Below are 22981 nucleotides of genomic sequence, written 5' to 3' on the forward strand. Positions count from 1 at the left end.
ATTTTTCTCAAATTAACCTTTGGAAACAAGACGTATAGAATATAGCTGAGGTTTCAATTAATATAATCACCAGTCGTAACAAGTGCGAAGTTCAGTCGATAGGTAGTTCACCAAAATAAAAATAAAGTTACTGATCGAAAATCCACAAATGTTTCGATATTAAGTTGTTCCAGTAGTTAAATAAAAATGTTTGATAAGAAGAGAAAAATAACAAAATTTGCATGAAATAATTCTGAATTTAAATTAAAAATATACTAATACATTAATTTGAAGTTTGGAGTGTCACCTTTTGCTTGATTTTGTTTTTTAAATTGAACTATCCGTCTTTAATGGCAATAATTTCACAGTTTGATAAAGGTTTGCAAACCAGGCTTTCTTTACGCACCCATTCAACACAAACTAATTGAAAATAAATGAAAAAAGAAACAAAATTGCAGTAGCGCACGGTATCCCTCCAGATGCCGAAACAAAGAAGAGATAGAATATCATAACCCTTTTAGAATAACAAAGAAAACTCCATGAACACCAGTCATTTTTTTTTATTGTCACTATTTTTTTATATGACTGGTTTACATTTTCCTTGGCACAATAATGCATTGAAAACCATAGGTTGTAATTGCTTTACTGATGCTTACCCAAACACACATCACCTTTCTTGTCAAGAAAAGCAATAAACAGTTTCTCAACTCCATCGAGATTTAGTTGTCATTGTCACATGACAATCAAGAACGATGTATGTTGATGGTTAGGAAGAAATCGAGTACTTTCTCTATTAAATGTTTGCTGTAAGAGTAAATCCTAAAGATTTGCTTTAAATTTTGGGAGAAAAGTACTACATATGAGATAAAGAAACACTTATGAGCTAAAAGTAAAAGATGATACTAGAAACGTTAAATTGGTTGAACTTACAGGGAACTGCAGACACTTGCCTCGGGGTTACAAGGAGAACCCAAGGACGTTGTTCATTTCTTTGCATTGAAAAAGGGGATTTTCAATTTTAAAGAATTGAGTTTATTCTGTATATATGAATGAAAAGACATCTAACAAGAAGATTTGTCGGATATCGTTTCATCCATAAGCTCATTTCTTTTGCATTTAAAAACGTATTGCATGTAACCTCCAAACATAAGTCAACAATTCCGTGAAAGCTTATGAAATTTAAAGCTGTTTTGTAATCTTTAATTATTACATTATACTTCGAAGATATGTCTGGCGATTCGAGTGCCCTTCAACGAACAAGACTGACCTCTATGGGGAGGGCATCGATGAAGACGGAGAGAAACCAGTTGAGAGTGACTGTGCTGAGCTCAATGTCGAGGGCAGCCAAGTGGGCGGACACGGCGGGCAGTTTTTCTCTCAGAAGCTCCTTGAGCAGTTCCTGGTCGGCCTGGGCACCCACCAGGCCCTGGTCGAAGTAACACGAAGGGAAGTACCGCTCTACGATTGCCACCAGACACCTGAAATGAGAAACGCTGACTAGTATTTTACTTATATTTTATCCAAAGCGAAAGCACTTAGATCTACATCTATACACTGCAGCGTGTTCCAAAAATAAGAATCCGTTTCCATGACAAATCTAACGTATTGATTACCTTTTTTTCGAAATAAGTTATCAAAATCCGAGCTCTTAGGTGCACAATGTCGACAAAAATTACCACTGTGTACTAAATTTCATGTTTCGAGGCCCTATCGTATCGTATACATCTTATTTTATTAAGAAGTAGTTTTCTGGCGCATGCAAAACATGGGACACGCGCTCTTTTAACCCTGGTAAAAAATTTAAAAAGGATTTTGTTCTTAGGAATTAACATTCACATGACTCGATGCATAATAGGTTTCTATTGTCCGTTTTTCACGAGAAAGCACTTCGTTCCGCCTACTCGAACGAAGGGTTCCCTTTTACGCGGAGGAGATTGGTAAGCAATCCACGCGCTTCTTAATGAGACAACCAGGCAGCCTCAACATGGGCGGGCATTTTAATGTGCAAAAAAGCCTTAGTGTCCTTTACATCACTTAGTTGTGTCACTTAGTACATTAGTGTCCTTTTCTGTTGTCATTTTAGTTATTCTTACATTTAAAAAACTGCTGCTTTTACGACAAAATGCTATGATACGAATATACCTTCTACCGAAAACAGCGAAATAGAATCATCGAATACCACGTGACGAAGGAGGAGTCAAGTACCTTCTCGTGGAAAACGGACAATACATACAACACTCTAATAAACGGAAAATCGTTATATTCTGACTTACATCCGTCTGGCTTTGAGGTACTGATATTTAGACAAGTTAGACACCTAGAGATGCTTTAAAGAATCGAAACGTACCAGAAGGCATCTTCGGGTCCAACGAACAGCAACATCATCCCGACCAAAAAGTTCATTCCTTGGCAATAGCCTAGCTGAGGGTTGTGCAGACAAAAAGCGGTCAACACTCGTTCCATTTGCACTATCTAGAGGGAGAAAATTATATAAAGGTGAATAAAAAGTTTGAAGAGTTACGTAGCAACTATTTTTAGCTTTCACATTTTTTTAAAAAATGTTGCAATTATTACTATAAAACAGTTGAATTAAAAGGTTATCTCAATTTTGCTGTCTCGGTTATAGATAGATTCAAGCAATGCGTTGAGTCGTAGCCAAGTTGAAGTCATAGTTCGTGTTATTTTAACGCCATCAAAAGACGCTTTGAATATTCGAAATTGGTCAGTTTAAAATTGAAAAAAAAAAAAAAAAAAGATAAATGCTCTTTATTTTCCCTCATTCTGGGAGGAACCTTAAAATCGTCAAGATAAGTTTTGATGTGCCAAATTTCCTTCACTATTTGTAAAAACTGTTTCTAATATTGATAAGAATCACATTAATGTGACAGAACAACGTTGGCAAGCAGCAATCACACTGAAGGAAAACCTCAGAACACGAACGAAAAAGGCAGAACTCTCCCCCCCCCTCCTTCTATTCAGATCAAAACTCCCAAAGACTATAAAACAATTGACTTGTTTCTCATACTTACATACAAGTTAGGGAATGAAGGGCAAAGTTAAAATGATATTTTAACTGCTATAAAAGCAATTATTTTTGTTAGGATTTAATTTTTGCGATTTTCGTCAGCCCGTCATAATTGAAAATTTTTTAAACCGCGTAAGTATTTCAGTTCATATAGGGTAAAGGGGCAATATTTCGTCCCCCTTAAGCTTTTTGGCCTCTGAGTTTGAACATTTGTTACGACCAGCTAATTTTAAAAAAAATTACACTCAACTGAGCCTATTCTGTACATGGTACTTAAGCTTAAATACATGAAAAACAATTTGTTTTCAGATTTAAAAAAATAATGCACTTTTACCAGAACTGAAAATAGTCCTTCGATTTTCGTCCCCTTTCCAATGCACCTTGAAAAAATGATACCAAGTACCAAGTAATTTTAATGAATAAGGATTAAATTTGTATTAAAGAAAAACCTCACACACTGCGCTCTCCGAAAAAAATATTCAGTTAATTATTGTAAAATTGATTTTTATACCCTCCAAACAAGCGCCACAAATGACTATTATTTTTTGTTCTTTGCCTCGGAATACATTTCGTGTTTCTACGAGGCGCAGTAAAAGAAATGTACCTATATTTCTATATGCTTTTCTTCATAAAAACATTTGTGGTATACAAGAACTCAGCATCATCGTCTTTAACTCGAATCTTGGAGGGGACGAAGATAGGAACATAATATTTCCCAATATAGTGACTTCCTGCTCTACGTACAGGGAACCAAACACAGCAAAACGCTCAGTTCATTTAGTTTATACATGAAATACACCGCCAGCTCAGGCAATTCCAACCGAGGACTGCCGTTTCGTGCTTATTAGCACTCATCAGCCCGGCATAGGAAAGTGACTGAGCTGGAGATGGAAAACCTCTTAAGGAAGCCAAAAGTGCCAAACAAACTGGTAGCTAATATGGAATTAGCGCAAACCAGACGAGTGACCGAAACAATGGTTCGGTTCAACTCCAGGATTGAAGGCAAGGCATATTCAGTAAGTTACCGCCCTATAGCCAGAGTTAAGGCAAAAATACATGAAATACACCGCCAGCTCAGTCAGTTCCAGCCGAGGAGGTTTTCCACCTCCGGCTCATTCACTTCCTATGACGGGCTGATGAGTGCTAATAAGCACGAAACGGCAGTCCTCGGCTGGAATTGACTGAGCTGGCGGTGTATTTCATGTATTTCTTCTTTAACCCTGGCTATAGGTGGTAACTTACTGAATTCAGTTTATTGTTTACCCTAAATGAAAAAGTCAAATACTCGGACTATTCACTCAAAAGTTATTGGGGGTTATATTATTCTTTAATATTTATTTAGTTGTTTTATCTGTTTTAGACTTTTTTCGATATTTTTATGATTTTTCATTAAGCCTTCTTTCAATCATTTTCTTCTAATTTTACATTTTCACGAGAAAGTAGGCTAAAAAACAACTAGGTGGAGTCTGTAAAAAAGACGAAAATGAAGTATACAAGCGCTTTCAGGTAACGAGAGGAACATTTTAAATGCCTAAACCATCGAAGTTGCAGCTAATTAGTACAGTAAAGCAGTTTTAGACATTGATGAGATAAATATCGACACTCTTCAAACATTGGGGTCATTCAGAACCTAACTAAATATCACAAACCGACACGGAATCGTTATATCGTTTTTAATGTCAACTTACCGTCGAACTGCCAATTAGTCCACAATTTATGATGTCACTTTCGTTTCATTGGTTTCACGTTACATTGAAGTTTTACCTTTCTCGAAGATCAAAACGAGTATAATTTCAAAGAAAGAGCGCAAATAATTTATAAAATAAGTTACAAAACTTCAGCACAGAACACTCAAATTCCAATAACCAGAACCAAAATTGCAGTCATTTACTTTCAAGAGCTCATCACTCGAAAGTAAATGAATGGAATTAAAAGTAAGTTTTAAAGAATATCGTCATAGATTTCCGCTTAAGGCTTGAAAGTAAGTTTCAGAAATATTTCACCGAGTACTGACGAAAAATTTTATTCTTTTATTTTTCCAAACAAATGACTTACCCCTTCTGCACTTCTGTCACAGAAATTGACGTTATTGGGCATCGTTCTCAGCAGATCAAGTGAGATTTGGCGCTTGTGGCTTTCGGGTAACTACAAAAGAGAACAGATACTTTAGAACTATAATTAAGATTGCTATTTGCTGCATTATGACATACATTTACTCTGCCGTGAGAAGGCAAAGCGCAGTACTTGCAAAAAAAGTTTTTGAGATGTTTGAAGATACTGGTTTTGGATTCCACACCAGCAAAAGGGAAATGTTGGATTTGGACGTATTTTTCGTGCTTTACTTTCGGCGGAAACCAAATAAAGAAGCTTGTATTGTTCTTTTTTCACGAGAAGGCACTTCGCCACGCCTCCTCGAAAGCAGAGTTCCATTTTACGCGGGGGTGATCGGTAAACAATCCACGCGCTTCTAAATGAGACAACCAGGCAGCCTTAATTTGGGCGTGCATTTTAATGTGCGAAAAAGTCTAAGTGTCCTTTACATCGCTTGCTTCACTTGTCAGTTGTCATTTTAGTTATTCTTACATTTTGAAAACTGCTGCTTTTGCAACAAAATGCTATGACCCGAATATACCTTCTCCCGAAAACAGCGAAATAGAATCATCGGATACCACGTGACGAAGGAGAGTCAGGTGCCTTTTTGTGGAAAATGGACAATACAATAAAGCTAAAGTGCCATAGATGACAAAAATGCAAAAAAATTAAACATAAGAAAATTTGCACATATTACGCTATATCTTCCTGCTGCAATATTGATCTTCCGCTCCTCCATGTGTAGAAATTATACACTTGGTTTAAAAAACAAACAGTTATCTGGTTTAAATAGATTTCTAGTTCATCTATAAAACATTTTTAAATCTTCAAAGTATCAGCCGTCCATAGTCAAAACTAAATGGAAATTTGTAACTTTTATTATTTGTCCTCGTCTCCTGTTATTGAGACATAAAATCTTAAAGTCTGAAGAAGTTCTTAGAAAATTTTCCAAATTTAAAAACTGAGAAATTGAAGGCTTCACGCGACTTGCATGCATGCAAGCATCAGGACATCTATCTGCAAAGCATGTGAAGATGTCTTCCATTTCGCACTGAAAATCGCTAAATTAAGCAAATTTTCTTCAAATTTTTGCAATCTTAAAGACTGCATTAGTATAAGAGGGACACAACAGGGACATGTTTTGTATCGTTTTGTGATTGCTACGTATTTGAACTTTTTTCATTATTACATTACCGGATGGTTTCCTGGTTAGTGTTACTAGTCGTCAATTCTTTATATTATGGACCGGGTTTTCTTCAACTAGAGGTAAAGAAAAACGCCTAAAAATGTTGAGTAGACAGATGACTGGACCCGCAAATTACCTTTTTAAACTTTTTTAAAATTCCCTTTAGAACAAAAAGTTCTAACTTTTTTCCAGCAAAGACTTTTTTTTTATCTGTTAAATATACTTCTAAAAACGATACGACAGCAGATATGAAAATTAACAAAAAATGACATTAGTTAGCCATGCCATTTGGTACTGGTGCAATAAATTACAATAATTAATAAATATTTTAAATAATACATTTTTAAATTTTTTCACAATAAATAAGGTACTGAGATTTAAACTATCTTTTTTTTTAATAAAAATAGGTTTACTATTTTAAGATAAAGGAGGGCGTGGTGGTCAGATTTCAGGTTTGTTTGTGGGCTGAATGAAGTTCTATTCCACTATGATGGGAGGTTGACTTAAAACATTGAGATAAAACGTAGGGAGTGAAGGCTTTCATTCTTGAAGGAAAGACCCCAAGTCACGGGATAAATTTCAAGGAAAAGCATTGGAAGAAATCAGGTTTCTTCCGCTAGCTTCACGCAAAACGTTTCAACTATGCGTCGTTGTTGAGTCACGTGACTTGAGGTCTTTTCCCAAACTTTTGCTTAGCTAATGATTGTACTTGCTCCCTCCATTTCCCGAATGGGGTCGTTTCCAAAATTTTAAAAGTATTTTTTTTCGGAAAGAGCATGCTTAAAAATATAGGATCTGACCATTTTTTAAATAATTTGTTTAAGTTTAATATTTTTTAAAAAATTACTTAAATCGGTGCGCTTTCATTGTTTACAGTTCTTTCCATGACGTAACAAATGCTGAAATGCCATTCACAGAGTTTAATATTTAATTCGCATCTTTACGCACATGTGTTGGCAACGATAGGGTTGATAGCAAGCGTAGAGCACATTATTTAATTTGTTTCTTGATTATCATAACGTGGAAACGCGGTACACAGATGCGGCATGGCAAAGTACATCATTTGTGACGTCATAAAGACCACGGCGTATTCTTAAAATCGGACATTTTAAAAAATTAATTAAAAATGAAGCATTGGGAAAATAAAAGTTTTTTCTCGCTTCATTTTTTTTTTTTTTTTTTGCTTATTCTATTAATTTCAGTGACTAAAAGTAGTACTTTTAACTGAAGGAAACAATCCCATGCCTGCTCTAAGAGGTTGATGTAATCCTTTTCCTCTTTTATGAAACGGACAGTTCCGAGGATCAATTTTGCCTTTATGAAATGCAGTGAAATCTAGAATTTTCAATCATTTTTAACTTCCATGCGGAACGCAGGATCAACATTCGCTTATACAATATCACCCGATTTTCCGTGCATATCCGAAATTTAATTAACATGGTTATTTAATATTACATTATCATGAGTTTTCACACACTGCAGATATTTCATTATTGGATGAGTAATTTATGATTTTTGTCACCTCAGCTTCCGCTCCCCTGTCGCACAGATTCTGGAAGTACTCTGCTCCTTTCGCTTCCCGCAAGTCTCTGACTTTGGGCCGATAGAGGGCACTCCATACCCGACATCTTAAATTCTCTGGCACCCCTTTACGCACCAAACTTTTCAACTCGGGCTGGAAAAGAACAAAAACAGTACAGTTATACAAAAAAGTCGTGCGGGATCCAATCGATTTGTAGATATAAAACGTTTACTATAAAATGAAACATTTAAGTCAACAGAAAATGTTCTATGCAGTTATTACTGACGTCGCTAATCAGTGTTTTACTTCTAAAGAAATAATGTGTGATTACGTTTTATTAAATGAATTTTTTTTATCATTATACATCATTTGTAAAGTTCATAGCTAAGTAAAGTTAGAGTGTAAGAAACCTACTGATACAAAATTCATGCTTTGCCATTTTAGGGGCTTTTCAATTAGTCGGCACTAGCCACCAGAGAAACATCATTTAACTCAGGGGTACCCATTCCCCTAAGAGCAATGGCGCCCCCCCCCCTAAAGATTGAAAAGACCCCCTCCCAAAAAATCAAGAGCTATCCCCCAAATGAGAAAAATGCCCCTCAAAGCACCCACACCCCTAAAAATTTCAATGGCACATTCTCCGCCATGAAACTCTTTTAGTGAGCACCCCTGATTTAGCTTGTGGTTGATAAGTTACAATGTGCTGATGTCAACAAACTTTTCAATACAGGGTGCTTCAAAAAGAATTGAATTTGAAATACGTATATTATTAATTTAATACTACAGGGATAATAACCATAAATTAACAAAGAAATTGAAATTAAAGCTACTCGATACAACCATACGTCCACCCTTGAAGCACGGAATCTGTCTACAGTACATGGTAGTTGTTTTCGTCTGATATACAGCGACCGCCACGGAATATCCCTTTACACAAACAACCTATATATTTTAGTTGTTAATGCTATTTTTAGTGATTTTCTCTGCAGTTGGTTCAAAACCAAGATATTCTCGAAGAAAGTTACGCTAAACAACTTTTGCTGACTCATACTTCGCGAAGGGTAGAAGACCAAACGATTTTTGTTGTTGAGATGTCATATACACAAAATTATGGTGCCGGGCGAAAAAAATGCGTTAGCACTACTTGATGGCATTTGCATGGAATTTGAGACTATTCCCTTTAATTCTCCCGCCCCACCCCATAATTAGATCGGAATGCGTTAAAGTCTGAATTGATATTATTTGTTGAAATCGGCTATTCTTTCTGAGCCACCCCGTAGATTGAACTAGAGTAATAACAATAAATAAATAAATTAAATAGTATTAAGGCCTTGCAATAGCAAATCAAATATTTATACAATAGTAAGGATTATGATATATACCATTTATACCATAGTAAGATACTGCGGGCAACTGGTGGATCTCTTAACAAATTTCAGAGAGAAATTATTTCTTTTCGTCGATTTTTTTTTTTTTTTTGAAATGTCATACAATACTTTTTCAAAGTTCAGTAAAACAAGACAGCTCCCCCCGTTTTAAAAAACTGACATAATTGTGCAAAAAGCATAAAGATAGAGAAGAATGGAAATGGTGGTAGGAAAAATAAGAATGGAAATGGTGGTAGGATTATTTGGTACAATTCGTGGCCTGAGTTCAACAACTTGGTATTTAAAAATTTGGCAAAATGGAACGTTCTACTTTTACTGAAAATTTTTGTTCGAAGGAAGACATAAATGCCTATTATTAAATAGAATTTAAAAAATGAAGCGAAATACCGTTTAAATTGTCTTTACGTTTTTCAAAAATCGTAAAGATACACTAGTTTTTTAAGTTTTCCTAAATGCTCTGTAAAAAAAAACTGAACCATAGTTACCTAGTTCTAGTATTTATCCAACAAACTATGGGATCTAATACGGATGTTGCTAGTCCGAAATTTACGGAGGACTATTCTCAGGAAAATCTCGATCGTTTTATAGAAATCTTTTAAGGAACACAACAGCAGCAAAAAATTCAAGCAGCTATTTCAGAAATGCATAGTTAGAAGTATCAATGACAAAGGTACAAAGAGATATTTAACCCTAATTCCTCAAAATAAAATATATATTAGGTCAAGAGGGGCCGGAGCTGGCGAGCCAATCGTCCGTATTTCGATATGATCTAAAACTCCGAGAATACAGAGATACAGAGACAGCAACAAATCTAACATGGGCAACCGGCTGAAAGAGTCTCTTGCTGAGTCTTCAGGAAATTTGGAATATTCTTCAAGCGGAATTAAGATATTGCTTTGATTCCACCCGCAACAATTTACTTCTGATAACCACAATCAGAACGTTAAATTTGAAAAAAAAAAAAAAAAAGAAACAGCGATTAGAACTGCAGACAAGAGCTCCCGAGCAACAAGGTGTGATTTGTTACGACATTCACACGATCTGTTCAATTATACCACAATAATATTGTTTTGTAACCTACCATAATTTTATAATCGTATTCGTAATAAATAGTACGTAACATTAAAATCCTAAGTCTCAAATAATTGCAGATTATTTCAGTTTGCGTATAAAATGTCAATAAAAAGTCATGAGGATTTTGAATTCCAGTTTCCGTGCTTTATAATACAGGGTGTTCGCAAAATGACTTACACATTGAAAAATCAATAGAAACTAAACGGGCGGCGGCATAAATATACCGTTTTTTGCATTATGCTTGGGACAACGGTAAATTTTCAGACAAACAAACTTTTGAAATTTCTTGGAATGTTCCTCAACAGATGGCGCTATAGGTATTTTAAAAGGTATAAAAGAAAACGCAGTCTATGTGATCGCCAAAATGATCGGTATATTTGAAAAATCAATAAAAACTAAACGAGTAGCATTGATTTTTCCAATATACCGGTCATTTCGGGGATCTTGCAAACTGCGTTTTCTTTTATACCTTTTAAAATACCTGCAGTGCCATCTGTTGAGGAACATTCTAACGAATTTTGAAAGTTTGTCTGTCTGAAAATTTACTGTTGTCCCAAGCATAATGCAGTAAACGGTATATTTCTATAACGTTCCGTTTAATTTTTATTGATTTTTCAAATGTGTCCGTCATTTTTGGAACTCCGTGTTTATTTTATTACTATACAGAACAGTAAGATCTCATTTACATGAGTGACCCAAAGACAAATTTTATTTTATTTTTTAAAAATCAGGTAGTGCTTTAAAAAACCAGGCTATAATATATTTATAATTATTATGTTTTAAGAAAAGTTTAACTATAAAATATAGTTTACAGTTATTCCTCTGCATTCTTAACTTTCACTGAAGCTCGATGGAAGCTACAAAAAGTCGTGTACCTCTAAAAATGGTCAATGTATTCGAAATGACACGGTTCACTATAGAGTGGGTTTATGAAAAATGGTTTAACAATTTTTAATCCTCGGTTTAGGCGATGGAATCGCAGTCTGCCCTCTTAAGAGAGGAGGGTGACTCTTAATTTTTTTTTGAAAGACTTCTTTTTCATCTCAGGATCATTTACAAGGCTTACAATATACAAAGAGTTTATAAACATATTATTCAATTAAATGAGAGTAAATAACGAAAACATTAATTGTTAATATTAAAAAGGCATCATTATAAAGAGAATGCGGAACAAATAGGCCTTGTTTGGAAGCAAATTATTCAACAAAAAAAAATCTTAAAACGTGGGTTCTGGAGAAAATAGTGCGCGAAAAACAAAAAATTATACCACATTAATTATTTTTTAGCCGAATGCCGAATGTATACAAGCAACACATAGTTTCGTTTGAAGGATATTTTTCAAGCTGTGCAATGTAAATTGAATATTTTTCATTGAGTGCAGAAAATACCATTTTTATTTTGTTTTTGGCTGCTATAAACTTTACTGATATTTCTAATAGTTTAACGGGAATTTATATTATTCCTTTGAGAAATAACTTAATGCAAATTAATTAAAGCATAAATTTGGGGTAAGGAAAATGATAGCCTGCATCAGTGCCATCGAGGTCAGAGCGAAACATCACTTGCCGTACTGCGCAAGGCGTTGTCTGGATGCTTCTTCAGATAACGACGCCAGGCTGCGACATGTCGCTCGTGTTGCCGCAATTGAGTGGAGTAGTGCCTGTGTAGCTGGCGGCACACGTAGTGTAGGATCAGATGCTTGTCCACGAACAAATGTTTGAAACCCAAGGAATCAACGTGACACAGGGAGTTAGTCATCCTGTAAACAGGAGATCGTTAGTATCAGAAAATAGATAATCACGCATCTTTTACACTATCGACTAATATGCAATTAGACAACGAAATTTAATTTTTGCACTTCGGAATCTAGTAATCCTGAATTTCATAAATCAATATAAAATCCAGAGAAAAGTAATAAGCACTCGCGCTATTTAACGAGTGGTAATTGAAATTTTAAAAAAAATCCCTGAAATTCTGCAGCAATTAGCGTCAAAAGAGGTATTTGAACAGTTTGTAACCGAAATATACGCCAGTCACCAAATAGAATATGAAGCACGTTGAGAATGAGTTGACGCTGTTACTCATTCGGAAAACCCGGAGAACATTTAAAAGGACCCAACAAAATGGTTGCGTCCATTAGGCAGCCAGCTTTCCTGCTGCTTGCGTGCCAAGGTACCCTTCCCCATCTAGCTAAAAAGCTACCTTCAGCGGTTACTTGACTACAATTGCTACAATATTACGTATAGTTTTAATAGCATAGTTTAAATTAAGCCCTCCAAAAATTAAAAACTCTTGATGAGTGAGACTGAGAGAAATAGTTTTCCTGAAAGATTCCAAATTCGGGATATTTATCCTGACCCCGGAGAGACAGACAGTCTGGAGATGTCAGAACAAGAAAACACAAATTAGTATCACATATTTTAATAGAATAGATAAATTTGCCCTGTTAGAATTTTCAATGTAAATAAAACTTATATTTTAATCTGCGCATAAAGTACTAAAAAAATAGAGATTTGCTTTACATTTTATTTATAGAGGATTTATTGGACACGCTGCAGTTCAACGAATAAGCGTATTGACAACAATAGGGCAGTTAACCAAACTAAGTTGAACCAATGACGAGAGCAGAGTGTGAAGACAAAAACTCCGTCTCTGCCATAACTTGATGTGTAACTATAGTTGGGGCTAAGGTTCCTTACATGTCCTCTACATGTAGGGACTCTAGTTGGAGAAAACTGAACTTGGCAACGTCATAAAAGTTACGCAGTTCCTAATCATAGCATTGCGACGCTGCCATTTTAGGTTTGCCCCAACTAAAGTAAAAGAAACAATGGCAACATTTTCTTTCTTTTTATATTTTTAAGAACAAGATTGAATACCAGTAGAGCTGAACTATTGCGCAGTAATATTTTAAAGACACATTCAGCATTTACCCCAACAGTTACAGCTTTTAATGTTTTGCGGTTTAAGATTCTTTAGTACACAACTCATACAGAATTTGAAATTTCGTCACAGCACCCTCATTGCACACTTTCTAACTGTTAGTTCCTCTTCGTAAACGTTGAAGGGGGGAAAAACGCATTTTCCTCACAATGGCTGGAAAATTTCTTTTAAATACAAATCCCACAGGAATGAGGGAGTTTTCCACCCTTCTTTACATCCATGACGCGGAAAATCCCTTGACTCTCCAGAAACGAGCTTTTTAGGGATGAGAGCGACTCCCGAAGAGAGGCAACAGCATCCTGAAAGTCAAAATGGCTGCCCGGAGTGTCCTTTTTCCGCGCGAAGGAACCGTCGATTCGAGGAAATGGGAAAATCAAGTGTGCCGGAAAATCCCGTTTCCTGAGTATTTGCAATTCATGAGCGCGCTGTCGCCATTTTCAGGAATCAAATGATTCCGCTCGCACTCCCTCGACCCCCCCCCTTTTTTCCAGGCTACGAAGAATTTATGGAATTCTACTTTTTCTTTTCTTTCCAATATCCAAATCCTTCTGCATTTGCATTGGGTGAGCACAGAAAATGCAAGCCCCGATTCGGCGCAGTCCTTCAGAAATACTTACTTCTGGTGGTGTAAGAGGGTTTTGACTTTTGACCGCAAATTTCCAACTCCACGACATTGCTACCGCGAAAGGGCAATAAATAATTCGGGATCCTGAGTCTCAAAACGTTTCATTTCTCAAGACCTCCAAGAACCGCTCAAGAACTAACGGGAGTTCATTTTTAGTTTCAGATGCATAGTTTTTGTTTTCCGAACTGAAGTATAGAAAAATACTAAAATTGACGCTTGAGTGTAAATTTCATTCCAATCAGTCATTGAGTCCAACTGGATCAACAATTGGGAAAGGAACAGTGGCTGAAGCAGTGGCAGACTTATACATTTTTGGGGACCCCTTTATCTAACGTAAAAATTTTCGATGTACAATTTCGACCTTCTTCGGTGCCCTTATGACGTGGGAGCCCTTCGTTATTGCGACATGATAAATCCGCCATTGGCTGGAAGGACTTTTGAATTTTAACCACAGATTTCCAGCTATAGAAAAAGGACTGAACTTTCGAAATATGGACGTAATTGAAGCTATTCCCTATCAGTTTGTCAAGTGACCCGAAAACGGTAGATCACATCACAAAGCTTCGACCGATTGGCTGTGGATAAAAAAGAACTGCTGATGCTGCTAATTACAGTAGAACCTCCATTAAGGGACACCTCCAAATAAGGGACACCTCTATTTAAGGGACATTTTTTCTGGTCCCAGTCCCTTTGAATAGGGACTTCCATGTCGGGGACCACCTCCAATTAAGGGACATTCTGTTTAAGGGACAGTCACAAAACAAAACAAAAAAAAAATGCAAGAAATAATGTATAAGCACATAAGAAATAGTGCATTTACTGGAATTCAAGTTTCGCTTTTCCTTTAAAAATTAATTGAGGTAAGTTTGACTTAAACATATGTGAAGGAAATAAGTAATGTATTGTAAAAAAAAAACTTACTGAAATTAACATGCATCATTTGCCCTCTCAACAATTTATTCAAGTAGGTTCAGGGCCGACGAAGAGTGCACAGCAACTAATTAGTTTTGCTTATAAAACTTTAAAAATTTGAACCTTAATTATAATTCACATAGTATTACATTGTAAACAACATAACATAAAGCAAATACATGTAATGAATTACTTCTAAATTTTTTCTGCATGCTGAAAAACTTTGCCATTACAAAATTTTTCATTAAATCTTAATTAATAAAATATAAACTTATAAATGTGAATAATTATGAATTTTATTTAACATAATGAGACATTTTCAGTATTTAATCTTAAGTGTTAATAGTTAATGTTTATTGTGATATTATACTACTTAGTAGACAGCATGCATCCATTCATCCACCTCCGAGTAAGGGACACCTCTATTTAAGGGACTAAATATCCGGTCCCCTTAGTGTCCCTTATTGAGAGGTTCTACTGTACATCAATAGCTCTTCGTAGAGATTAGTTCTTCATGTCTTGCCCACGGACTTGTATGTTTGTCATCGACATACATGTGGTTCTTTAAGGGCTATGTCAAAATCGATTTCAAATTCCGTGAACACTTAACAGTAAAAACTAAGACTACATTTGTCGAGTTCTCAGAGAACCACTCAAGAACTATCTGGATTCTATGAACATCCCATTCCTTTCTTACTAACATAATTAACATTTCCAAAGAAATAAAAAAGTCTTATTCTATTTCAGAGAACAAGATATCTGCTTCTACTGACAGAAAACAGTGACTTTAAGATCTTACCTCCTTCAGAATGTTTTCTTGTTTGTTACAGAAATGCTTAATGAAAGAAATACAGCATGGTGAAGCTTAATCTTGCTGTTGCATAAGTAGCGTAGGGGAACGGTGGGTAAAGGGAGAACAGTGAAACGACAGAAATTTATTTTCTATTTAGATATTTTCAGAGTGGTAGAACTTTTGGACACTCTTCCTTTACTATGTTCCGAATTTGGAATTAATATGTGTAAGTACGTCTTAAAAAATTGTAATTTGCAACTATAAATTAGTGCCTGAATCTCAAGGACTTCCTCGCTTTTATATTCGAGAAATAAGTAATTCTAGCTCACCAGCGTGAAGCATCTGCGCTTGAAGGAAGAATTTTCTGATTTTAATCTATACTCGGGATTGTATATACTAAAGCAATGCGTAGTAAAGCAACAAAATAAATTGAAATTTACGCTTCTGCTTTTATGAAATATTTTTTTAAGTTAAACTGCGATTTACCGTGTTAAAATCAAAGGTTTTTTTTTTCTAGCAACAACAAAAATGTAGCAATGAGTCCTGCTGTTTTTTTTTTTTTTTTTAAATATTAATGGAAATTCGGAATATAATTTTTCGGAAGAAAAAAAACTAGTCAAACGATGCTTTCGACCTGGATTTGAATTCCCGCTCTCAGCATGACGCTCTATTCAACAGAGCCAATGTGTCTTCGTTTTCGGATGCTATATGTTGAAGTAATGTGCATAAACGAGCTGATGTGCGCATCACATGACTTCTTTTACACCAATTTAATGTTATTTCCCCATCATTGCAATTTTAATGTGATTCAATAGTTAACTCTCTAAATATCATCAACAATGGCCAAATTGAAACCAGATTAAAAAAAAAAAGTGTCCGCCAAATTATAATACTACTTGAGCTTCCATCGAAATTAACAATGATTTCCGCTCAAAAATGGACAAAAGACCGCTTTAGAAAAACCCGAATGCAACCAAAAAGGGATGTGCACAACTAGACCCCACTAGGAGTCTACGTACCAAATTTCAACTTTCTAGGACATACCGTTCTTGAGTTATGCGACCATACGTACATACACACATACATACGTGCATACAGACGTCACGAGAAAACTCGTTGTAAATAACTCGGGAAACGTCAAAAAGGATATTTATGGCGTCTATGCGTTCTTAGGTATAGATGCACGTGTGGTCTTGTCGAAAAAAAAAACTCAACATCCATTCGAGGGTGAGCAAAATGGAAATTAAGGTTGATTTTTGAGTGAAAATTTCTTTGCCGAATACAATACTTCCATTCTTGTAAAAAGAAGTAAAAATTGAAGAAAAACGAGGGGTTTTTTGACAAAACAATTAAGATCGTTTGTCTATTTTTCGTCAGTGGCCTGCACGATAAGCTTCAAAATGAGGAAATATCTTGGAATTTGATAAAGGAGTAAGAAAGAACTCGTGATGTGACCGAAAAACAAGCTAGAGAAATAAGATTCACATTTTATAGAGCTGTAAATTTTCTATTTTTTGAAATTTTGAACATTTATTTTAGGTCTTTGAAGAGATTCTTACCCCTCAAGACTGGGGAGCGAAGGGTCCACTTTCCTTGCTTCTTCCAGAAGTGCGAACACACGCTGCTTGTGCTACAAAGAAAAAAACATGAATTAATATAATCGTGCTAGTCAGAGTTGGTAATTCTTAAATTTCCTTTTTCGAACATTTTATGCAGTGTCTGTGATTCAGCGAATGAACAACTTTCAAACAATGAATGCAATTAATAGCTAAAACTGTAAAAAGTTAGGAAAATAGGGTAGCAGCATCAGTAACAGAGAAGGGTCCAGTAACAGACAGTCGTAAGTTTGGATTTGAATAATAAGCATTTTAGGCGGGTGAAACTGATGTTGCTGCAACCCATAAATATAGTGCAACCACCTAGTGTTATCAGAGTGAATTTTACGATCCAGTTGGTATTTACAAGGCAGTGGTGGAAGAGTGTGAACAGCCACCACGAGGTCAGCTGGTGTTTCACGTTCATTCGAATTTAACAAGGCTTTAGTTCTAAAAATAAAGAACTTTTGCACATTTTGAAGATGAAAGGGGAATTCTGTACATTACTTATCGTTTCTTCATCCTATCTGTTGCTGGGTATCATCAGAAATTTCGGTCTCTGTTACTGGGGGTTGGACCTTTTTTCGATATTGAGCAAATAAAAATAGAATTAACTAATTCAAAGGATCCAAAAACAGCCAAACGTTTGATGAGATGCAGCTGCATGAAAGAAAAATAGTTTTAAAAGTCTAAAAATATTAAAAGGCTCAGGAAAATGAGTTAAACTGAGAGCGATGTGTTCAGCATGATTGTTACTGTAGCTGTTACCCAACTTAGCGAAGCACATACAAAAGTACTACATACAAAATGACCAATATAGCAACAGATTCCAATAAGTTGATGAAACCAGAAATTCTGACTAAGGTTACTAGCGGGGCCGTGGTAGCCCGATCGGTAGAGTGCCGGATTCGGGGCCGGAGGGCCTTGGGTTCGAACCTCGATGGTCGAAGACCCACCGTCGTCATTAAAGTTGACTGGGCGACGTTAAATATGCTCGTGGTCTCAATGTCCTCCAAGTGAAATGATACCTCTGGGGGTGCTAGTAGTAGGTAGCTATTAGCTCCTGAACTAGTTCTAAATTCTCATTAACTGTTCGATCTGGTGATGGTGCTGCCATCTATAGGTATATAAAATAATGGAGGCAAGGCACTTAGTATGCAGTCCTCGATATAAATACAGTTGTAGTCAGTTGTGACTCTGAATAGGAATAGGAAGGTAGCGGTGTGTTGTCTTCTTTGTATCTTCTGGTCCTACCGAACCCCCCTTTTTTTTTAAGCAAATAAAAAACTCTTGCTGCATTTGGATTTAAACCTCAGGCGGCAGAAATATAATACGCTATTCCAGGTAGATATTGCTGTCGAGCAAGGTAAATTAATTCACGAGAGATGGCTCCGTCTTCGATTTGTACTAAGAAAAAATGGTAGTACAGGCGGAATTTCTTGGGAGTCAGTGCCCACAAAAAGCTATATAGTGCTACGCATGATGACGGCGACTAAGCTATGGCAGTCGACCTTAGTTATGAATGTGTTAGTTGACATCTTGTGAAAAATAGAAACTCTTGGCTTCTTGTTCTAGTATTTAATTCTTATGAATGAGCAATTTTTATTTCGAATGAAAACGAAACTATGTTGCAGAGAATAACATAAGAGTTACCAAGTTGAAAAGGATGTCCTGAGAAATATTATTTACCACTGAACGAAAAAAAAGCAGTAGAAAAGTTCAAATAATATTACAAATGTCGCATATCATCACTACAAGAGTGTATTGAAACGATCACTGCGTTAAGCGAAGAAAGAGACAAGCTAAAAATTTCGAATCCAATTTTTTCATTGACTCATTTTTTTAAATATAAACTGTTATTTTATTAAGTTATTTAACTACACAAGTAAAAAATAGGTGTTTATTTCTGGCTCCTGGGCTAGCTCCTCCCCTAAAGAAAAATAAAGTACAGGGTTTCTTTGGGGTGTTTATCAATAAAGTTCCGATTTCAAAACGCTCTAATAAAACTACTGGACAGAATGCTTGATACTTCTCCAAAACATTCATGAAGCCATGAGTATGTTTAACGAAGGAAAAAATAGTTCCACAATGCATTGACGGCTCGTACGGGGGAGTGGGGCAACTGCCCCCTCACTTCCAGAACTAAAGGGGAATTTCCCCATCAGTTTTCAGAGTTAAATATTTATGATTGATTGAAAAATAATTTTTCATAGGGTGGATTGATTTATTTCATGAGAGTAAAATCTAAAAATTTTCTAATAAACGAACTTTTTTCATCTTAAATAATTAAAATGAAACTTTTGAATGGAAAGGGGAAGTCTGCGGTGGCCATCCGTCTCGATTTTTGATCCCTTATTTCACATTTTTTGAAGGTTTTAAATCACTAATATTAAAAGCCAGTAATGTACGCAACACCCTGGCCACTCCCCAAACCCTTACACTTCTTTTGACTTCCCATTTTTTTTGGTGCTCCAGCCGCTTATGCCACAATGTGTCAAAAGATGGCACATGAGGGAAAGTCTACTAAAGGAATTCGTTAAACATAGAAATATTCAGTAAGTTACCACCCTATAGCCTATGGCAAAAATACATGAAATGCACCGCCAGCTCAACCATTCCAGCCGAGGACTGCAGTTTTGTGCTTATTAGCTCTCGTCAGCCCGGCATAGGAAGTGACTGAGTTGGAGATGGAAAAACTCTTAAGGAAGCCAATAGTGCCAACCAAACTGGTAGCTAATATAGACTTAGCACAGACCTGATTGTAGGCAAGGCATGCCTTCTTTAATCCTTATACCATGCCTTGCCTTCAATCTTCGAGTTGAACCGAACCATTGCTTCGATCACTCGGCTGACCAGTGCTAATTTTATATTAGCTATCACTTCCTATGCCGGGCTGACGAGTGCTAATAAGCACGAAACTGCAGTAATCGACTGGAATGCAGAGCTGGCGGTGTATTTATTGTATAGAATTGTTTCCGTGAAAGATATACAATAGCGTTTACGAACAAATCATTAGTGTTTAGACCGAAGACTGATAGTGACAAAAGAAAAAGTGGAGCTTGGTGGAATAAGTACCTAATGGATGAGTAACATCTTAATTGTTCGATATGCTCACCACCTTGTTCCTCTACTAACTGGTGCCTTGAAACTCAAAACAACATGTTCCACAGCGGATAAGAGGTGAAAAGTGCTGATTGTATGAATTTGGTAAGCATTTCAGGTCATATAGTAATAATCATATTTCCACAACAGTACTTCGAATCTTGACTGCGCCATCTATCGCCACATTTTAAAACTATTTTCCTTCTTTCGTCAACTCGCGACTGCTCTGATGAAAGTAGTTTTTTAATTAGAGCGTTTTGAAACCGGAGCTTTGATCATAATCACCCTGTACTTCTTTCAAACAGTTCACACCATTGGAAGTAACAACTGTTTCAAACAAATTGTTCTAATTGCCTGTAACACCGTCTTGAAGTTTAAACTTTCCTTATTTCAAGAGTAGAGCCTGCGATTAAAATAGTTTAAAACAATGACATCTGGTTCTGCATCCCATGAGGATCTTTCATTTAAACAAATTTAAACAGCTAGACGAAAGCCCCTTTGAGGTTTCTTTGTTCGAGACTCGACATATTAAGCCTTTTAAATCTGGAACCTAATCTAAACATATAGGACCATTTACTATATTAGTAAAATATTTTTGAACCCTTCAAGGTTATAAAACAGTATGATCTTTCTTTTAAAACTAAACTCAGTGGCATGGGGACAAAGTCCAACTGTGCCCATTTCAGTTTATGTGACCGAGGCTCGGTTGCAAGAGCAGATGTTCCTGTCAGGTGGTTAGCCGAACGCAGAAATCCTAAGGTTTAGTTCCCAAGCACCCTTGATACTTATTTTGTCGACTCACTAAAGGGATGCAATGCTGAGTCGACCTTGCCCAACTCGAATCGAACCCGGGTCTGCGACGTAGAAGCGTTACCACTGAACCAATGGGCTTCAACTTTTCTTATAAGCTAACCGAAGTTGAAGAGGGTACTGGAATTGAAGTTTTACTAAACTTCTCTACAATAACCGACGAAGTAGTAATCGTAGGCTTGCCAGATTTCTGAAATGCTCAACCGAGACACCTGAATGCCCCCCCCCCCCCAACGTCGCGAGTATTCAAAAGATTATGCACCCCTGACTGAATTTAGAGTATTTTACAAGATTCTATATGCTCAATGTTATGAGACAATGGTTACTAATTATGAACCTAAAGCAAGGGTATTAAAAATGACACCAAGCAGATATTTTTTAAATTTTTACGTCTTACATGCTTTGCCTACAAGTTATTTTGTAAGAAGAAACACTTTAAATGAGGAATAAAAAATTGAACAATATTTACATATACTTTTTATTGGTAGGGACTTTTTTTAGAAAGTCTTTTTTTGTTTTAATCTTGTAAAAATCCTCTTAAGATATTCCGCGATATTAATTTTTCAAGTCAATGTTGCAAACGACAAAGTAATAATCCTAGATAATCCTTTCCAGTTAATTATTTTTAGACTTTTTTTCTGGTCATCTGTAATCAAATTTATATTCTTCCGGGACATGAAATAAACCGGCCGGGACACCGGGATTTTCTCTGAAAACCGGGACGTCTGGCAAGTAATTGTGATCATAAGTATCTAAGTAATCGTGATCATAAGTATCTAAGTAATCGTGATCATAAGTATCTAAGTAATCGTGATCATAAGTATCTAAGTAATCGTGATCATGAAACAGAATAATTCGCATTCCAATATTGCATCATGAATAGCATAGAATGAATTCTATTCCTAAAATTTATTTCTCTCGCCAGCATTATTAGCCTTCTCGAATACCGATCTATAACAGCTGCTTCCTTAGCGATACATAAATCCTAATACTCTCTACAAAGTAGACGTGCTCCTTCGACAACAGTTGGAGCAGTCTTCTCCTCATAATCTTCTCTCCGCTGGGATTCCCTTGCCATCGCGATTAAATTCGCTCCCGCCAAAAAGGTCAAACGTTTTTATTTTCTGCAAACATAAGAAGGAATGGCCGCGAGGGAGAGATCCTCCAGAAAGCCAAGCGAAATCCAATTCCTGAAGAGTATGCTGTGGGGGGGAGGGGATTTGTTCGAAAATGCTCGTGCGCTCGATATTGGTTGTTTTTCCGTGAGCATTCCAGAAAAGAGGCCGGTTTTCGCTCATTAGGCAGGTAGTTTACAAAGAAGGATCAAGAAAAAGAGAATGTTTTGAATAGAATAGTCTATTTTTGGGCATATTTTAAAGGACCGGTCGATTATAAACTTTAAGCATTGCAGGGGCGGATACAGAAAATCATTTTAGGGGGATCATGCTGAAGTCCAGGTCTTTATGTGCTACGATAGCGGCGCTTACAGTTAAGTTTCAACTCAAAGGCACTGGGAAAGTTTGCAATGAAACCAAAAATAGTTTGAGCCTTAATAACTATGAAGCTTTGTCGTCGCAGTTTTTCTGATGCTAATAGCGTGAAGATAAATATTTTCGTGACCTTGAGCAGTGTCAGGTATACTAGTTTAAGTACTGCCATGGAATAGAGTTGGAATGTTGTGGTTTCGTAATGGAGACTTAAGTTATAAATGGCAATTCCGTTTCCACAATCCAGCGATTGCTGCCTGATATAGTTAGTCGAACTGTTAAAGTTCGCTAGAGGAAAAATATTTTCTCATAGTGCAACAATTTAAGAAGAATTTAAAAACGAAACCCTTGCTAGACCTTGCAGAGGTGTGCCAGAGATCGCTTCTCAAATAAATGGTTCAAACACCGGAAAACATTAAAACTGTAAAACATGCCACCACAAAACTCCT

The 22981-nt window shown here is 36.2% G+C and overlaps 1 protein-coding gene across 1 annotated transcript in view; it reads right to left on the bottom strand.

The window, feature by feature from the left end:
- The window catches only part of LOC129216801 (uncharacterized), a gene marked incomplete at its 5' end in the record, with an annotated part of 111578 nt that overhangs the window by 80396 nt on the left and 8201 nt on the right, over positions 1 to 22981 (bottom strand). The window contains 6 exons of the mRNA XM_054851016.1: positions 1247 to 1457; positions 2327 to 2447; positions 5056 to 5149; positions 7804 to 7956; positions 11832 to 12024; positions 17098 to 17168. Coding sequence (XP_054706991.1) covers positions 1247 to 1457; positions 2327 to 2447; positions 5056 to 5149; positions 7804 to 7956; positions 11832 to 12024; positions 17098 to 17168 — 843 coding nt within the window. The remainder of the gene's footprint in view (positions 1 to 1246; positions 1458 to 2326; positions 2448 to 5055; positions 5150 to 7803; positions 7957 to 11831; positions 12025 to 17097; positions 17169 to 22981) is intronic.

Source organism: Uloborus diversus, chromosome 2 (genome assembly GCF_026930045.1).
Source record: "Uloborus diversus isolate 005 chromosome 2, Udiv.v.3.1, whole genome shotgun sequence".
NCBI lineage: Eukaryota > Metazoa > Arthropoda > Arachnida > Araneae > Uloboridae > Uloborus > Uloborus diversus.